The sequence below is a fragment of the Paroedura picta genome, chromosome 9 (assembly GCF_049243985.1).
Source record: "Paroedura picta isolate Pp20150507F chromosome 9, Ppicta_v3.0, whole genome shotgun sequence".
Lineage (NCBI taxonomy): Eukaryota > Metazoa > Chordata > Lepidosauria > Squamata > Gekkonidae > Paroedura > Paroedura picta.
In genome coordinates this window covers 65,702,168-65,716,243 of record NC_135377.1, presented here as the reverse complement: position 1 = coordinate 65,716,243, position 14,076 = coordinate 65,702,168, and the positions used below count along the sequence as shown (strand labels likewise).

Here is a 14,076-nt window from a genome sequence, read left to right as displayed (position 1 = left end):
ACAGATTAATGAATATAGATCTGTAATTTATTTTTATGTCAATAAAACTGCAGAACCACTTATGTTCTTGAGCTAGAGTGTATTATTCGATGAGGAAAGAGACAAAATGCAAGTTTGCAACCTGCCAATTGGTGTGTGAGATGTCCTGGAGTTATTTTTATTTAAGTCTCACTGATAATGAATGGTTCAAGTGTAGATCTCTCTCTCTCTCTCTGTACCTGTACTCTAAATAATATGGATACTGCCAGAAGTTATAGTGCTTCTACAGCTAGAAAGCTGTGCAGTCAACACCTCCCTAAACTGAAACCTGAGACAGATTTCATCTGAAGTGTAAACTGGCATTTTGATGGCTTAAATGAGCCAGAACAGGGGAAGGCATCCCTGGCATGCCTCCAAGGAACAACACACCAAGCCATTTTGTTTGGCACACAGGGCTAGTTTTCTGCCCAAGCAACCAGGGTAAGCTCCTGAGGTGCTGGGAATGTCACGGGGCTTTGGCTTGCTCCCAGTGTGTCTGACCGGCCACAGCCCTCCTCTGTCCCTGAGTCTTTTATTTGCTGGCCCAGCAACATCTTCACAAGTAGATTTGGTGCACCTGAGCCAGGCATGTTGCCTACCCCTGGGTTAGATTCCAATAAGATTGCGTCCAATGATTTTTCTCCTGTGTCCTCTGAAACTTCTCTGACCCTTATCTGTGGTTATGCAGATGTATGGTGTTCACTGAGATAAACTCCCCTTGCCCCTGGGTCTCTGTTAAGTGTTTCTCCAGGTTCCACAAGGAAATTAATAGGCATAGTCCATCAAAACTATTTTGAAAGGGGTCTCTGGGAAAGCATTTCCCCTCATGCACAATATTTAAATTGGGAGACAGATCTCAATAAAGATCAGTGGGGGACCAGCGAGACCTGCAGGGGGGATCTCATTGCTGAGGCCAGCACAGCTCCAGACCCCACCTGGCCCTAGCAGTGGCAGTGTCCAGGTGCCATTTCAGGCCCAGGGGAGCTCCCAGCATTCACTGGGGCTGGACCTCGTGGTGCCCCTGGCATTCGCTGTTGCCAGGCTTGAAGGAGCTTTGTGCTGAGGAGGCAACCAAGCCCAGAGTGGCTCTTGGCTTCACCCACCATCAGATCTGTAAGGAAAAAGGTAAGAGAGTTGTCTGCACATGAGCAGATACTTGGGGGGGGGGGGGTTGTACTGCTACCCAGAAGTGTATCACCCATCCAGTAGGCATGCATCCCATTTTTATAACCCAGATATAGCACTCTGCCATTCTTGTTCTTTTCCAACATAGTCAGATTTCATTGAACTCTTATGGCCTGTCCTTTCAATTTGTTGTCGCCTGGCAATTCAGTGAAGAGTGCCTCCACTCCTATATCCAAACCACTGATAAAAAATGAAAAGTACCAGACTCCGTACTGAGCCTTGTGGCTCCCTGTGACAACTGGTTCTTTCACCAGTTCCCTATCCACCTAACAATTCAAAAATCTAATCTGCAGCCCTCCAGTTTACCCGTCAGAACACCAGGTAAAGAACAGCAACTGAGTTTCCATGATCTAGGGAGCCAATCATTTCTGCAGATGGGAGGTCACACTTCCCTATTAGATACACCAATAAACTGGTCACCTTCTTAAAACAGCCCATTGTGTTGTTGTCAGCCAGTCAGTCATATCTGACTCTAGGCAGTGCCATGTCACAGCTGTCGCCAGGATTCCCGATCCCATACTGCCTCCCTCAGCCATGCAATATTCTGGCTGGTGTCCATTCTGATCATGTCCAACCACTGTGTCCTTTGTCAGCCTGGTTTCCTTTTCCCACTGACCAACCCTAGCATAATCGATTTCTCCAATGAGTTTGATCGCATTATATGGCCAAAGCAAGTGAGCCGTAGTTTCATGATTTTTGCCTACCAGTGATATATCAGACTTTATGCGCAGTAGTTTTTCCTTGTTTGTAACTTTGGCTGTCCATGGAACAGTCGGAAGCCTTCTCCAACACCAGAGTTCAAACAAAACAATGCTCCTCTTGTCCAATTTTTCCATCGTCTACCTTTCACAGCCCTAAGTGGTTATTGGAAATGTAACAGATCAAACTAATCTACATTTGGTAGGCAGGCTTAAGTCCTTGCTTTCCCATGTTTAGTTCAAGCTTGTCATTGCTGAGTGACGCAGAACAATTAGATGTTTTATTTCCATACTGCAGTCACCAGACTCATCAATATGTGATCCAAGCAAAATGAATTCTTGAACGCATTTGATCTCCATCAATTGTTATTGTGACATGTCTGGTTTTTTGCAGTATTTTTGTATTTAGTGTTTAAGAAGAGGCCAAATTTCTTGCTTATTTCATTGACCCTAGTAGTTAGCTGTCCTAGGCCTTCCTTACGAAGGAAAACAGCCTATGTAGTCTCATATATTTAACCATGAATATAAATTTCACCTGTATATATCTCAACTGTTCCTGTCTGAATTCCCGCAGTCTAGAGAACCTCTACTACATTGTACCAAGCAAAGCTCACAGTGCATGAAGGCTGTAGAAAAGGCCATTCAGCTAGAATACCCCAAACGTTCTGCATGAAAATACAACCCTCTTATCCTCAAAAATTCCTGTTCTTTCCTTCATTATTCTCCGCAGTAGCTGGCCTTGCCCTCAGAGGCACTTGCATTGATACTCGTCCTCTTTTGTCTTCCTTCTTTCCTTTCGGCAAGATAACCGGACATAAAATGGCCTGCTTGCCAACTCAAGAATGCTGGAAAGGACCAAGGATACCAGCAAGGTTTTCCACCCCTCGTCCCACTCAATGTCTTTAAATAGGTGGCTGACCACACTGGCACTCCATGAACTGATTCACCGCAGCTTTAATCCACGGTTAAAAACATCACCATGCAAGCTGCATGGGTTCGCTTCTCTTTTACCCCTCTCCTTAAACAAAATTTCAACGTCCGCTATGGCCCGAGGCCTCTTTGCCAACTATTAAGCTTAAACCTGTGGTTTGAAGTTGCCAAGTTAAGCTTTGTGCTAAAAGAAAAGACCTTAAAACATTGAAATTGCTCATTAGGTTGTTTCCTGTCTTTTTGATTTTTTTCATCATCTGAAGCGTGGTTGTAATCAGGAAAAAAATGACTATAAAAAGGCAGTTCTGGACTCAATGCATCAGCTCTGTCCAGGCCTTTGAGCCATTATTTCACTGCAGTAAAAAATTTGTTTGTAGTGATGGCGGGGAGAGGCAAGGCATCTGTATTGCCTTAGACATCACCAACACAAGATGTCAGCCAAGTTACAGTTCTATAATAAAATCCTGGACTCAGGCACACATTACTTAAGTGCTTACTGCAGGGGTAGTCAAACTGCAGCCCTCCAGATGTCCATGGACTACAATTCCGCATTTGCTGGCAGGGGATCATGGGAATTGTAGTCCATGGACATCTAGAGGGCCGCAGTTTGACTACCTCTGCCTTACTGTATCATAGCTAGAGGAGAGGGATAGGATTGCATACTGTAGCTCTGAACCTATCCCTGTAAAGACTGAATAAGCAAACTGACTGTCCAGCAGATGATGCATTATAATGGGATTCTACGCTGCTTGAGACGTGTAGCTGGATCAGGGTCATTACCAAGAGGCAGCTGCTTTAGCAAAGCAGGCCATGAACTGTGGAGTATATGAAATAGCAGGAAAAGAGGAAGACCCCATGGGAGATGGACGGACTCGGTCAAGGAAGCCGTGGCACCTGAGTGTGCAAGCCCTGCGCAAGTCTGTTCATGATGGGACATTCTCACTGAGATGCGATTTGACGGCACTCCCCAAGCACAAAGAGAGCAGTTACGAACTTGACACGTGAGGCTTTTGGTAGCTATGCCAAATTAAAATCTCCTTTCCCCCTTTTGTGTGAGCGGAAGAATAAAAGCACAATTCTGTTTAGACAGTGATTGGTAATATATGTCACCACTTTGCTTCTTGATCCTGAATAAGTAGCCCTCTCTATAAAACATTCAGGGATATCTCCGCAGCCAAAGTGTAGTGGTGTGCATGTTCTCTTGCTCCGACTCCTAGCTCGAGTCCCTGGGAGTTCCCACCCCAGTCCCCCAAATTGTTCCTTTCTGTTTGCATGAAAAATCAAGAACTCCCTGAACTGAGCAGATCAGAAGCCAGGATGATTGCTGTAGGATTAGGGTCACATGTAACTGACCTTGACCAGTAGTCTAGCTTTAATGTTGTACAATGATTGCAGCACCCGAACACTCTTCAAGGGCAGCCCCAAGTAGAGCAAAATGCAGTAGTCAAGTCTAAATGGAGGCACAGATCACTATGGCTAGAGCACAACAACTGCCTGGTTTTCTGAGGGGACCACTGTGTCAACTGGTTTTCAAGGGGAGTGTAACCCCATCCAAGACAAGGGAGATCTTAAATTCCCCCATCTGCCTTTCTGCTGGCCCAGAGCACCTCTGTCTTGTCAGGGTTGAGTTTCAACTTTGACCCTTCTCACATATGCTGGGTTGCCTCTCTGTCCTGAGGAATTGTGTTTATTATTGCAATACCTTTAGACATATTTTTTAAAAATCTGCTTCCCCCTTCCCGTTATAGTGAGGTTTATCAGTCTGATCCCAGAAATCACGATGGCGCTTGTTGAGTTACGTGGCTTGGTGCTTGGAACTTAATGTTACTTAGTGTTGCATTGCAGCTGGCTGGAAAACGCTCTGAAATATTGATGGGAATGAAGCAAACATTTTCCATTTGCTGACCAGTGCTTGTGCCTTATGATAAACTGACACTCTCCTTCTGGCATGTATTTCTGCTGGATTGTGTTAGCATCTGTTCCTGGTCTACGAACAAGGACTTCTGCATTTGCAGGATGAGTTATTTCACAGGCAAATGCCTGTTTTTTCCTCCAAATCCAGAACTCCATATATTCCCAAACAAACAACTGATTAAAAGCATTCGTTTCATAACCATTAAATAAATGCTGCCGTAAGTGAAAGAATCAATAAGCCACGTAGATAGGACTAGTCCAGGAGTGGTCAAATGCTGGCTTTCCAGATGTTCATAGGCTACAATTACCATGAGCCCCTGCCAGCTGGCAGGGACTCATGGTAATTGTAGTCCATTAACATCTGGAGAGTCATCATTTGGCCACCCCTGGACTAGATCAACAGAGGCAACGAAATGAATGCTACTGACTTTAGTTTGACCCTCAACAGAGATGTAATTACTCCTAAATTAAGAGAAAATCTGCAAATGAGATGCCACTCAAAATAGCATGCAGTTTTAGATGCTCTTTCAAAAACACAGCTGAAATACACTCTTCCTGCCACTGCAGAGCCAGTTTGGTGTAGTGGGGAAGGCCAGCAGCTTCTAATCTGGTAAGCCGGATTTGATTCCCTACTCCTCCACATGCAGCCAGCTGGGTGAATTTGGGCTAGTCACAGTCGTCATAGATCTGTTCTCACAGTGCAGTCCTGTCAGCTCTCAGCCTCACCTACCACTCAGGTAATAAACAGTTAGAAATCCAACCCCCCCCTTCCCCCCCCCCCCCAGCATCTCAGAGATCACTCTCAGGGTAGAATATGGTAAAATATGCCATGATCAGCTATATACCCCAGCAGGATCCCATAGGGAAAGTTGGGCTATAAATGTTTCAATCAATAAATAACAATTTGATAAATAAATGTCCCATGTAAGTCAAGATTCCCTTACTAAGTCCATCTCACTTTAAAAAAAAAACCTCTCCAATTTTATTGGCAAAAATGTTCAAACCAGTTGCTGAATTAAAAAAAATATGTACAAGCAATTCATGAATGCAAAGGGCTAGAGCAGGGATTCCCAGCCAGGGTTCGGGGGGGGGGGCTGGGGTTACAGGATTCTGCTCTCCTGGGGTTAGGTGGACTTTGCCAGAAGCTCGGGTGGCCACTGACCTCATTAAACGTCCCTGGAGCCCACTTTCCCTGTTGCTCTACAAGCCTAGTGTCTTTCTCCAGAATGGAAACAGTACATTGATTGGCTGTCTCCCATATCTTACTTCCCCGCCCAATATATTCCAGGGGTTCCTCCATGGTCAAAAGGCTGGAGAAGGCTGGGCTGGAAAAATGGCAATCGCTAATCTCCCAAACAATATTTTATTTCCATATGACCGGGAAGGTATTTAAGAAGCTACCTGTGCTGGTGGATACTCTGGAAACATCCTGGGGCTGCGTGGAACGGTTCCGACTCTGCTGCCGGTGCGTGCTGGAGGCCGACCGTGCCGTTCTCACATGGACCTCGCTCACTTTGAAAAAAGCCACCATGAAAGGCTGTTTGTCATAAGAGCCATCTCGCCCTATTAGGCCTGCTTCTCTAGGGTTTATACTGAGGCCTATACATTAAACACGCAAGAGAGAGAGAGAGAGAGAAGAAAAGCCATGAGTTATATAAAGAGCACCATGTTTCTGAAAAACTCTATTGATACAGCCTCTTTCCCGCAAACAGCATTCCCTTGCCTGGTCCTTCCTGCCCCCCATTCCTTTTCCCTTGTCATTAATATGTGATATTCACAGCCAGAGCCTTTTTACTGGCAAATAAAACAGATAAGATTAAGCAGGCACATAACTAAGAAGATTAAAATATAAATATGGCATAACAAGTTTAAAATACATATATTGGGATAGAGAACAGGTGAACCTGAGCAAACTAAATGGATAATGACAAATAAGATTCAAATACTTATAACAGGAAGCTGGCTCTAACTCTGGTGCCTTGCAAAAATGCTCCCTCCCTGCCAGAGATCGACCCATGGGTTCTGCCCTGGACCTGTTTGCAGCATTATATTCTGTTACCTCTGTTTAATGTTATAGTTAATGTTATTGATACTATGAAAAGCTGAGATCCGTGTCATGTTTCCTGTGTGTATATGTAAACCGCCCTGAGCCTCAGGGGAGGGTGGTATATAAAGAAACAAACAAACACACACAAACAAGCAAACAAACTGTTCACTGCCATGCACAGCAAAGAGCACCAAGCTAGAATCAGGCTTTCTCAACCAGGGTTTCATGATGGCCCAGGAAGGGTTTCCTCAATGGCTGAGAGTTAATTTTTTACATCACTTTTCTTTGTTAAGCATTTATCGGGTGGTATGACCATATACAGTCATGTCGATCCATCCTCTTCCCCAAATGGCCAATGGTGGGCTTGGTTTATGGTCGAGGAGGGTAAAATATCAAAACCGAATTGGCCTCCTTCCTGTGTCGCACCCCTACCCTGGGTTCCGACTTTACACCCATGGGCAGAATTCTTAGAATGAACTAGAATTGTTTTCAACTGTGATTTTAACATTTTGTTGATTATATGCTGGTGACCACCCTGAGTCTGCCCTAGCGGGGAGGGCTGTTTTTACATTTGAATAAATAAATAATTTCTCCCTCCAGAACTGGGTATATTTGGCATAATCAAACTACCCCCCGCCCCCCCCCCCCCAAAACCCTGTTTTATTTGGAATCAGCCATATTGGTAGCTGGCCAGATTCTTTTTATCTTTATTCAGCTTTACAAATAATCACAAAATACTGGTAAGGTATTTGTGGGGGTATTGTTTCAGCTGAGATTCAGCCAAATGCACCCCCCTAGTTAGATCATCACATCACATCTGATGCTATAACGATAGCTTCCAGTTAATGAGCATGTCACTTGGCGAGATGTCTCCAGTATGCTCTCCTGATACCCACCATCCCTGGTCACGACACTCATCTGGAGGCCCAGGTTATGTTGGGGGTTTATCACCCACATGTTACTGGTGGCAGTGATGTCAAACTCCAGCCAGCCTTCTTCCGAGGCCCAGACCGCTCTGGTATCCAGCAAAAACAGATCAGAATCCCTGGAAGAACAAGGGAAAGTAGGGGGAAAGCCTAAAAAACAAGGAACTTAGAAACACAGAGAATACGGCACTATTATTCATCGTTCATCTTGCTGTGCAGCCCCACATTGGGACTGTCCCTGCGCAGGTCTGCCGTGAAAAGGATTTTCTAGCTAAAAAGCTCCAAACGGTGCACTTACCAACCTGACTGTGCACTATTATTCTCATCCTAATTGCCCGTTTGCATTCATGGCTTCAGTAAAAGTAGGAGGGGAACTTAAAAAAAAAATAGTAGTGACACCCAGGCTCCCACAGGTATGTGGGACACATACCTACTCTGGAGCTCTTTAATCCACCCCCCTCCACCCCCTCTTTCACAAACACACACGCAAAACCCTTCCCTCCATACTTCCCCATTCCCTCGCATTCCTTTTTCCTTCCGTGACCTACTCCCTGGTCCCTCCCCCCCGGACGTACACATACACGCAAGCATGCATACAAAGAATCCTCCACCCTCCCTCCTTACCTCTTCTCCAGGAGGGCAGTGCCTGGGCCTGTGCTGGCGTCATGGCCTGTGCACTGGCTGCTAGAGTCCTCCCCACCACCTAGACTCCCCACTCCCTCCCCCCTCCCCTCACTTTCACACGGCACTGGCTCACCTGGCCTCAGCACCATTGCACAATGTCCCCGGCCGGGTGGGGTGGTGCTGGTGCACCAGCTGCTACACTGGCCCACACACCTGCTTCCTGGGATGGCTTGGGCAGTTGCAGGGTAGGGCAGTGGGTGGGTGTGGCCCAGCCTCCTCCCACAATGGCCCATGCTGCCTCAGCAGGCTGCCTGCCCCAACACCCCACAGTTACCCCAGCCATTTCTGGCGTGCTCCCTGAGGTGGGGCTACAAATGTCACATCCGTACCCATTTCCATCCCAAGGGCCATGCCAGAAGATGTGTTCCATAGCAAATATCACTCCAGTCACTATAATATCGTTGTGTTCAAAGTTATGAGGGCATGCTTGTATGGCATGGTGTCATTTCTATTTGCATTTAAACCAGGGTTGGGGGACCCAAAATAAGCACAAATGAGACAACAAGAATAATAAGGCAATGACTGAACCCTGAATTTTGAAAATTAGTTTATGGTAACGAGGATGGACAACCTTTTTGATACCAGCACAAATGAACGCACGGGTCTACCAGTGTTCTGGGAATCTCAATTATGCTGCCTGAGTTCTACCTTTATTTTGGGGATCCACACTTTTCCAATTTTAAACTCTAAAAGAAAGGGCTGTTTTTCATAGGGAAAAGCAGCCAGGCAGGGAGTATGAGACGGTGTTTAATCCTTTTTCTGCCCATAATCTCTGTATTCCAAACCCCTCTTAAGCGAAGGTTCCTTCTGCGCATATCCCAGTGTATGTTGCAAGGAGGAAATTGATGAGTACTGAGGGCCTGAACGGCAGGCAAGAAATCAAAACACACACAAAACTAGTTCCTCTTATCCAATCTCCTCTCAAAGCTAATTTGTCGCACTTTACACATCTTCCTGTGCTGTGCGTAGTTAACCTAAAGAGTTGCTGACTTAAACTAGTGCCCGCATTAATAACCCACTCTTGCAAATTGACAACAATGTTTATTTAAGAAGGATAGTGGAGACAAGCACAATGAAGCCTATGAATTGGAATACAACCAGAGGGGGATTTTTTTTTCCCATGGGAAGACACAGTTTCATAATTGCCCTTTATCCAAAGTCACTCTCACTACGTTCATTCACATAACATTTTGCTTATCTGGAGCAATGTGTTGGTGACCCAAAGATAATAATTCCCCGTCTGAATCAGCATCCATTATTTTCCACATCAGATGTTCCCTTTCATTTGGAACCTCATCTTTCATATGTGGACTGATTCAGTGACTGAGGTCATAAAGATCCTTTGTTGGGATTCCCCATTTGTTAGTGACCTCAGCAGTAACTCTGATTAGTAAAAGGGCCCATGCAAGATACATGCAAGATATATGAGCACTTGTCCTGGATTCAGATTTGACCTACATATTGTACAAAACAAGGTAATCAACTTCCACTTTGGACTGCAGGTGAAAGGGTGTATTTTGAACACTCCTTCATGTTAAAACTACCCCCCTCTTTGAATTTGTAAAACACTATACTGGAGAGAAGGAGAGCCACTTTCCCCCTCTATGATGTGTTGGTTGACTTCATGTTCTTAAAAAGGGAGCATTAAAAATATGATCCCTACATCCACATCTGAAATAGTACAGCTCAGAATTCTCATTAAAATGTTAACATTTGCTTAATTCTGAATAATGTATTTTGGGCTGAATCTACATATGCCATAGAATGAGGAGGAGGAGAGCTGATTTTGTTGCACCTACCCCACTTTTCTCTTCCTGAAGGAGTCCACAAGTGGTTTACAATCACCATCCCTTCCTCTCTCCACAGCAGACACCCTGTGAGGTAGATGGGGTTGACAGAGCTCTAAGGGTACTGCTCTGCAAGAACAGCTCTAAGAGAACTGTGACTAACCCAAGGTCACCCAGCTGGAGGAATGGGAAATGGGAAGGTTTTCTGGGGAGAAACCTGGAAGTGATGCCAGTCCTCTCTAGGAATCACTGGAAACAATTTCAAGGGAGGCATGATGTAATGTCTTTTTTCCTCACATGAGCTGCTTTTTTAAACCCCACTTTTCACTACCCACAGAAGTCCTAAAGCAGCTTAAAATCACCATTCCCTTTCTCTCCCCATAACAGACCCCCCCTGTGAGGTAGGTGGGGCTGAGAGAGTTTCAAAGGAACTGCTTTGCAAGAACAGCTCTGTGACTAGCCCAAGATCCCCCACAGGCTGCATGTGGAAGCACAGGGAATCAAACCTGGTTCTCCAGATTAGAGTTCTCTGCTCTTTAACCACTGCACCATGCTGGCTCTCAAGTAACTTCACATGTCACCAATGGTGCCCCCTATGTCCCTGCCCCACCCCCTCAGTCTCTCACTGATTGCCAGTCCCAGTCTGGCAAGCATCGGAAAATTGCACTCCCCAGCCACCCCCCAAAAAAAATCCCTTCATGGTATGAAATCAGCCAAGTGCACTTCAAATACCCTTTCCTTTCTTGGGACTGACATGCTAAATTCTAAATGACACCATTTAAGCCATAAAAGCAGCCCTTACAGAAGGGCTGGCAAGTGGACCGTTTTCCATTCGGAGCCAAATCCACATTCTCTAAGCGGGTCTGAAAACAGCAAGCACGGTCCCCCAGGGACTCGCACCTGTTTGTTTACGCCGTAATGCCCACAGCTCGAGAATCAACTGGCATCCACGGACTCTAAATTATGCAGCTGTTTTATAAAAGAGTTGGCAGCACTCTGTGTTTTACATGCCTGATTTCCACTCCTCGCAATGACCTCATGTAGCCTTTCTTCATCACCTTCTCGAAAGCAAAGAAGTCAGGGCCACATGCTGAGCGAGAGAGCACTGGAAACATGAGGCGTCTTCCTTGTGGTCCTTGCGCAATCTCACATCTAAGGCTCTTCCCCAGCAGCACAGAAGCCGTCTCAGAACACTTTAGGGCTCTAGCCAAGGAAATGGCTCAGATCCCTTCCCTAAAGAGCCAGTTTGGTGTAGTGGTTAGGAGTGCGGACTTCTAATCTGGTGAGCCAGGTTCGATTCTGCGCTCCCCCACATGCAGCCAGCTGGGTGACCTTGGGCTCGCCACAGCACTGATAAAGCTGTTCTGACTGAGCAGGAATATCAGGGCTCTCTCAGCCTCACCCACCTCACCGGGTGTCTGTTGTGGGGAGAAGAAAGGTAAGGCAACTGTAAGCCAGTTTAAGACTCCTTCGGGTAGAGAAAAAGTGGCATATAAGAACCAACTCTTCTTCTTCTAAAGGAGAGTTTGCTTGCACTGAGCATGTCTGAGGGTATAAGTGCCTTCCAGTCCCACCTTTGTTTCTGCCACAGTAGCCACTAAAGCCATGACTTTGGGGCAATTATAATTCCAGCCTAGTGTACTTCACAGGAGCACCACCCTGAGCACCAAAGAAACAGGGGAGTCAAAATTGATTGAAGGATAATCCAGTGGTTCCAGCTCTTTGGGGGGTTCTTTCTTTTTTTCTCATGCTGACTGTTGCATGGTGGGAAAATGTGTGTGCCTGGGGGGCTGCCGGGGTCCCTTCTCTTTTTGCACAATGGTCCCACTTTTAATCAGGTACCATACAGACAGGAATTGAGGACAACCTGCCCCTCGTATGTGATTGTGTGATTTCTGACACAGGACGGGGGCTCCAGACGCAACCAGGGTGCTCTGTAATGGATGACAAAGGGGAAATAATATCTATTTGTTTCTTAGCTAGGCGGTCATGAGCCTTGTTTTCCTTTTCATGCATTTTAGAAATCCTTTTTCTTATGCCTAGAGTGCAATGGTCCACTCTGGAGGATGGTGTGTGCTCCTCATGGTTCTTCTGAGACTGAAGAACACACCAAAACCTTTCGGCTCACATATATTCAGGCCGGCCCATGGCACCCTGGGAAGGCAGTTTGGTCTGAGTGCCCCCTCCCAAAAGTCAGCCCAGACAACACCTGTTTGCTGGCCTAGGCATCTCATAACCAGGGGTGGGTGGCTGGGGAAAAGCAGAAAGGAGGACCTGTTGCAACAAGGGCATATCCAGTCTCAGTTTGAGGATGCACAAGGTTCGTAGCACCAGAGCCACTTTAAGGATTCAAAGACATTAGCAGAGCACAACTGGCACTGTTCCTTGTGCTGTAACAGTAGAGCACCCTTACAAAACATTGTGGAACTTTGGAACCAACAGCTTTTTTTGTTCTTGTGGCCCACAAGCTGCGTAAGTATGAAGACCCACTAACAATCACAGTATGAAGGCCCCCTAACCATAGAGCACTGAAGGGCCCTGAGGACCATGGACCGTAGCACAGGCTACACATACTTCTAGGATAAACCGCCTCTGGATATATCCACCTGGCCCACACTCACCTGGCCTAGCACAGCTGAGGGATGGACATGCCCACCCCAGCCTGGCCTTACTACAGTGAATGCTACAGTGACTTGCTGGCTTAGCCATGCCCACGCAAGGGGCAGGCCCTGCTGGCTCAGCCTCATCCATGCAAAGGACAGAAGGGGCTGGCCCTGCCTTGTCATGGGGAAAGACAAGACATGCCAGCCTGCTTCACCACAGCAAAGATTGGGGCACACCAACAAGGCCTCACCACAATGAGGGGCAGGCCTCGCCTGTCTGGCCTCAATTTGGCTGCCGGGTTTCACTGGGTACCTCCTGCTTGGAGTTGGTTAGGCAGACTGTCCTTCCCTTCTTTAGGGGGCTGAGGTGAGGCAAGGACCCTTTCCATGGCTGTTTCTTCTCTTCAAACCCCCTCCTGGCCCAAGCCACCAATCAGCTGGGCAGCTTAAAACTGACTTGTTCACCATTGCATAAGGAAAATATCTGTTTGGGGGGGTTGCATCCAAACTTATACATGACCCCACGTCCAAAATAATCCCCAGTATCTACCCTAGAGATGTGGGAATTCTTAGAGCACTGTCCATCAGTCACGGGTTCCTCACTTTCTCCTGCCCCATCACTGGGCAAGCCAGCCAGTGTGTGCCCCAAACCAGGCCTACTAGCTGGCCAAGCACAGGGTTAGCCCAGGCCCCCTCCTGCCCTCTGGCCCCCTCAGCAATATCCTACACTACAGACAATTCCTTGCAACTCTCATCTCACCCCCAATATCAGCCGCAGTTTTTTTCTGTTGACATATCTATTCTTCACAGATGGACACTGCTTCTACTTAAGCAATTGGGCCCAAAAGATTTGCTTATTCCTATCTTAGGAAACCCGAGTCTTGGTTTCAGTTTGCTCAACTGAAGTAATTCTGCAGGGATAGATTGCACTGCAAACGTCTGAATTCTCAAAAAAGATTCCCGGCTAGAGGAAGGCTCCTTCCTAAAGATCTCGGACAGTGGCCTCCATCCGAAAAGAAAACGCAGGGATACTGGACCAGCAGTCTGGCTTGGCGTCCATATACACACAAGCACTATTTTTACTCTTTAGTCAGCCCCTGCAAGGGAACGCGCAGGAAGCAAACAGATGATCCAGAATGTAGAAAGTGGTACCACTCTAACCTAAGCAAACACCCCTTAACTGCTTGCACTGTAGTGATTTATTTATTTCTTTACGGAATTTCTGCATCACGTTATTCTAGCCCACAGGATGTCAATGGAAACGAAACTGGCTCCAGTTTTTCA

General features: G+C 46.4%; 1 protein-coding gene across 1 annotated transcript in view; it reads right to left on the bottom strand.

Moving 5' to 3' along the window:
* BMP6 (bone morphogenetic protein 6) overlaps positions 1-14,076 on the bottom strand; it is a 105,755-nt gene that overhangs the window by 8,058 nt on the left and 83,621 nt on the right. Inside the window, exons 3-4 of the mRNA XM_077353157.1 lie at positions 7,689-7,837; positions 6,147-6,344 (exon numbers count right to left, since the gene is read on the bottom strand). Coding sequence (XP_077209272.1) covers positions 6,147-6,344; positions 7,689-7,837 — 347 coding nt within the window. The remainder of the gene's footprint in view (positions 1-6,146; positions 6,345-7,688; positions 7,838-14,076) is intronic.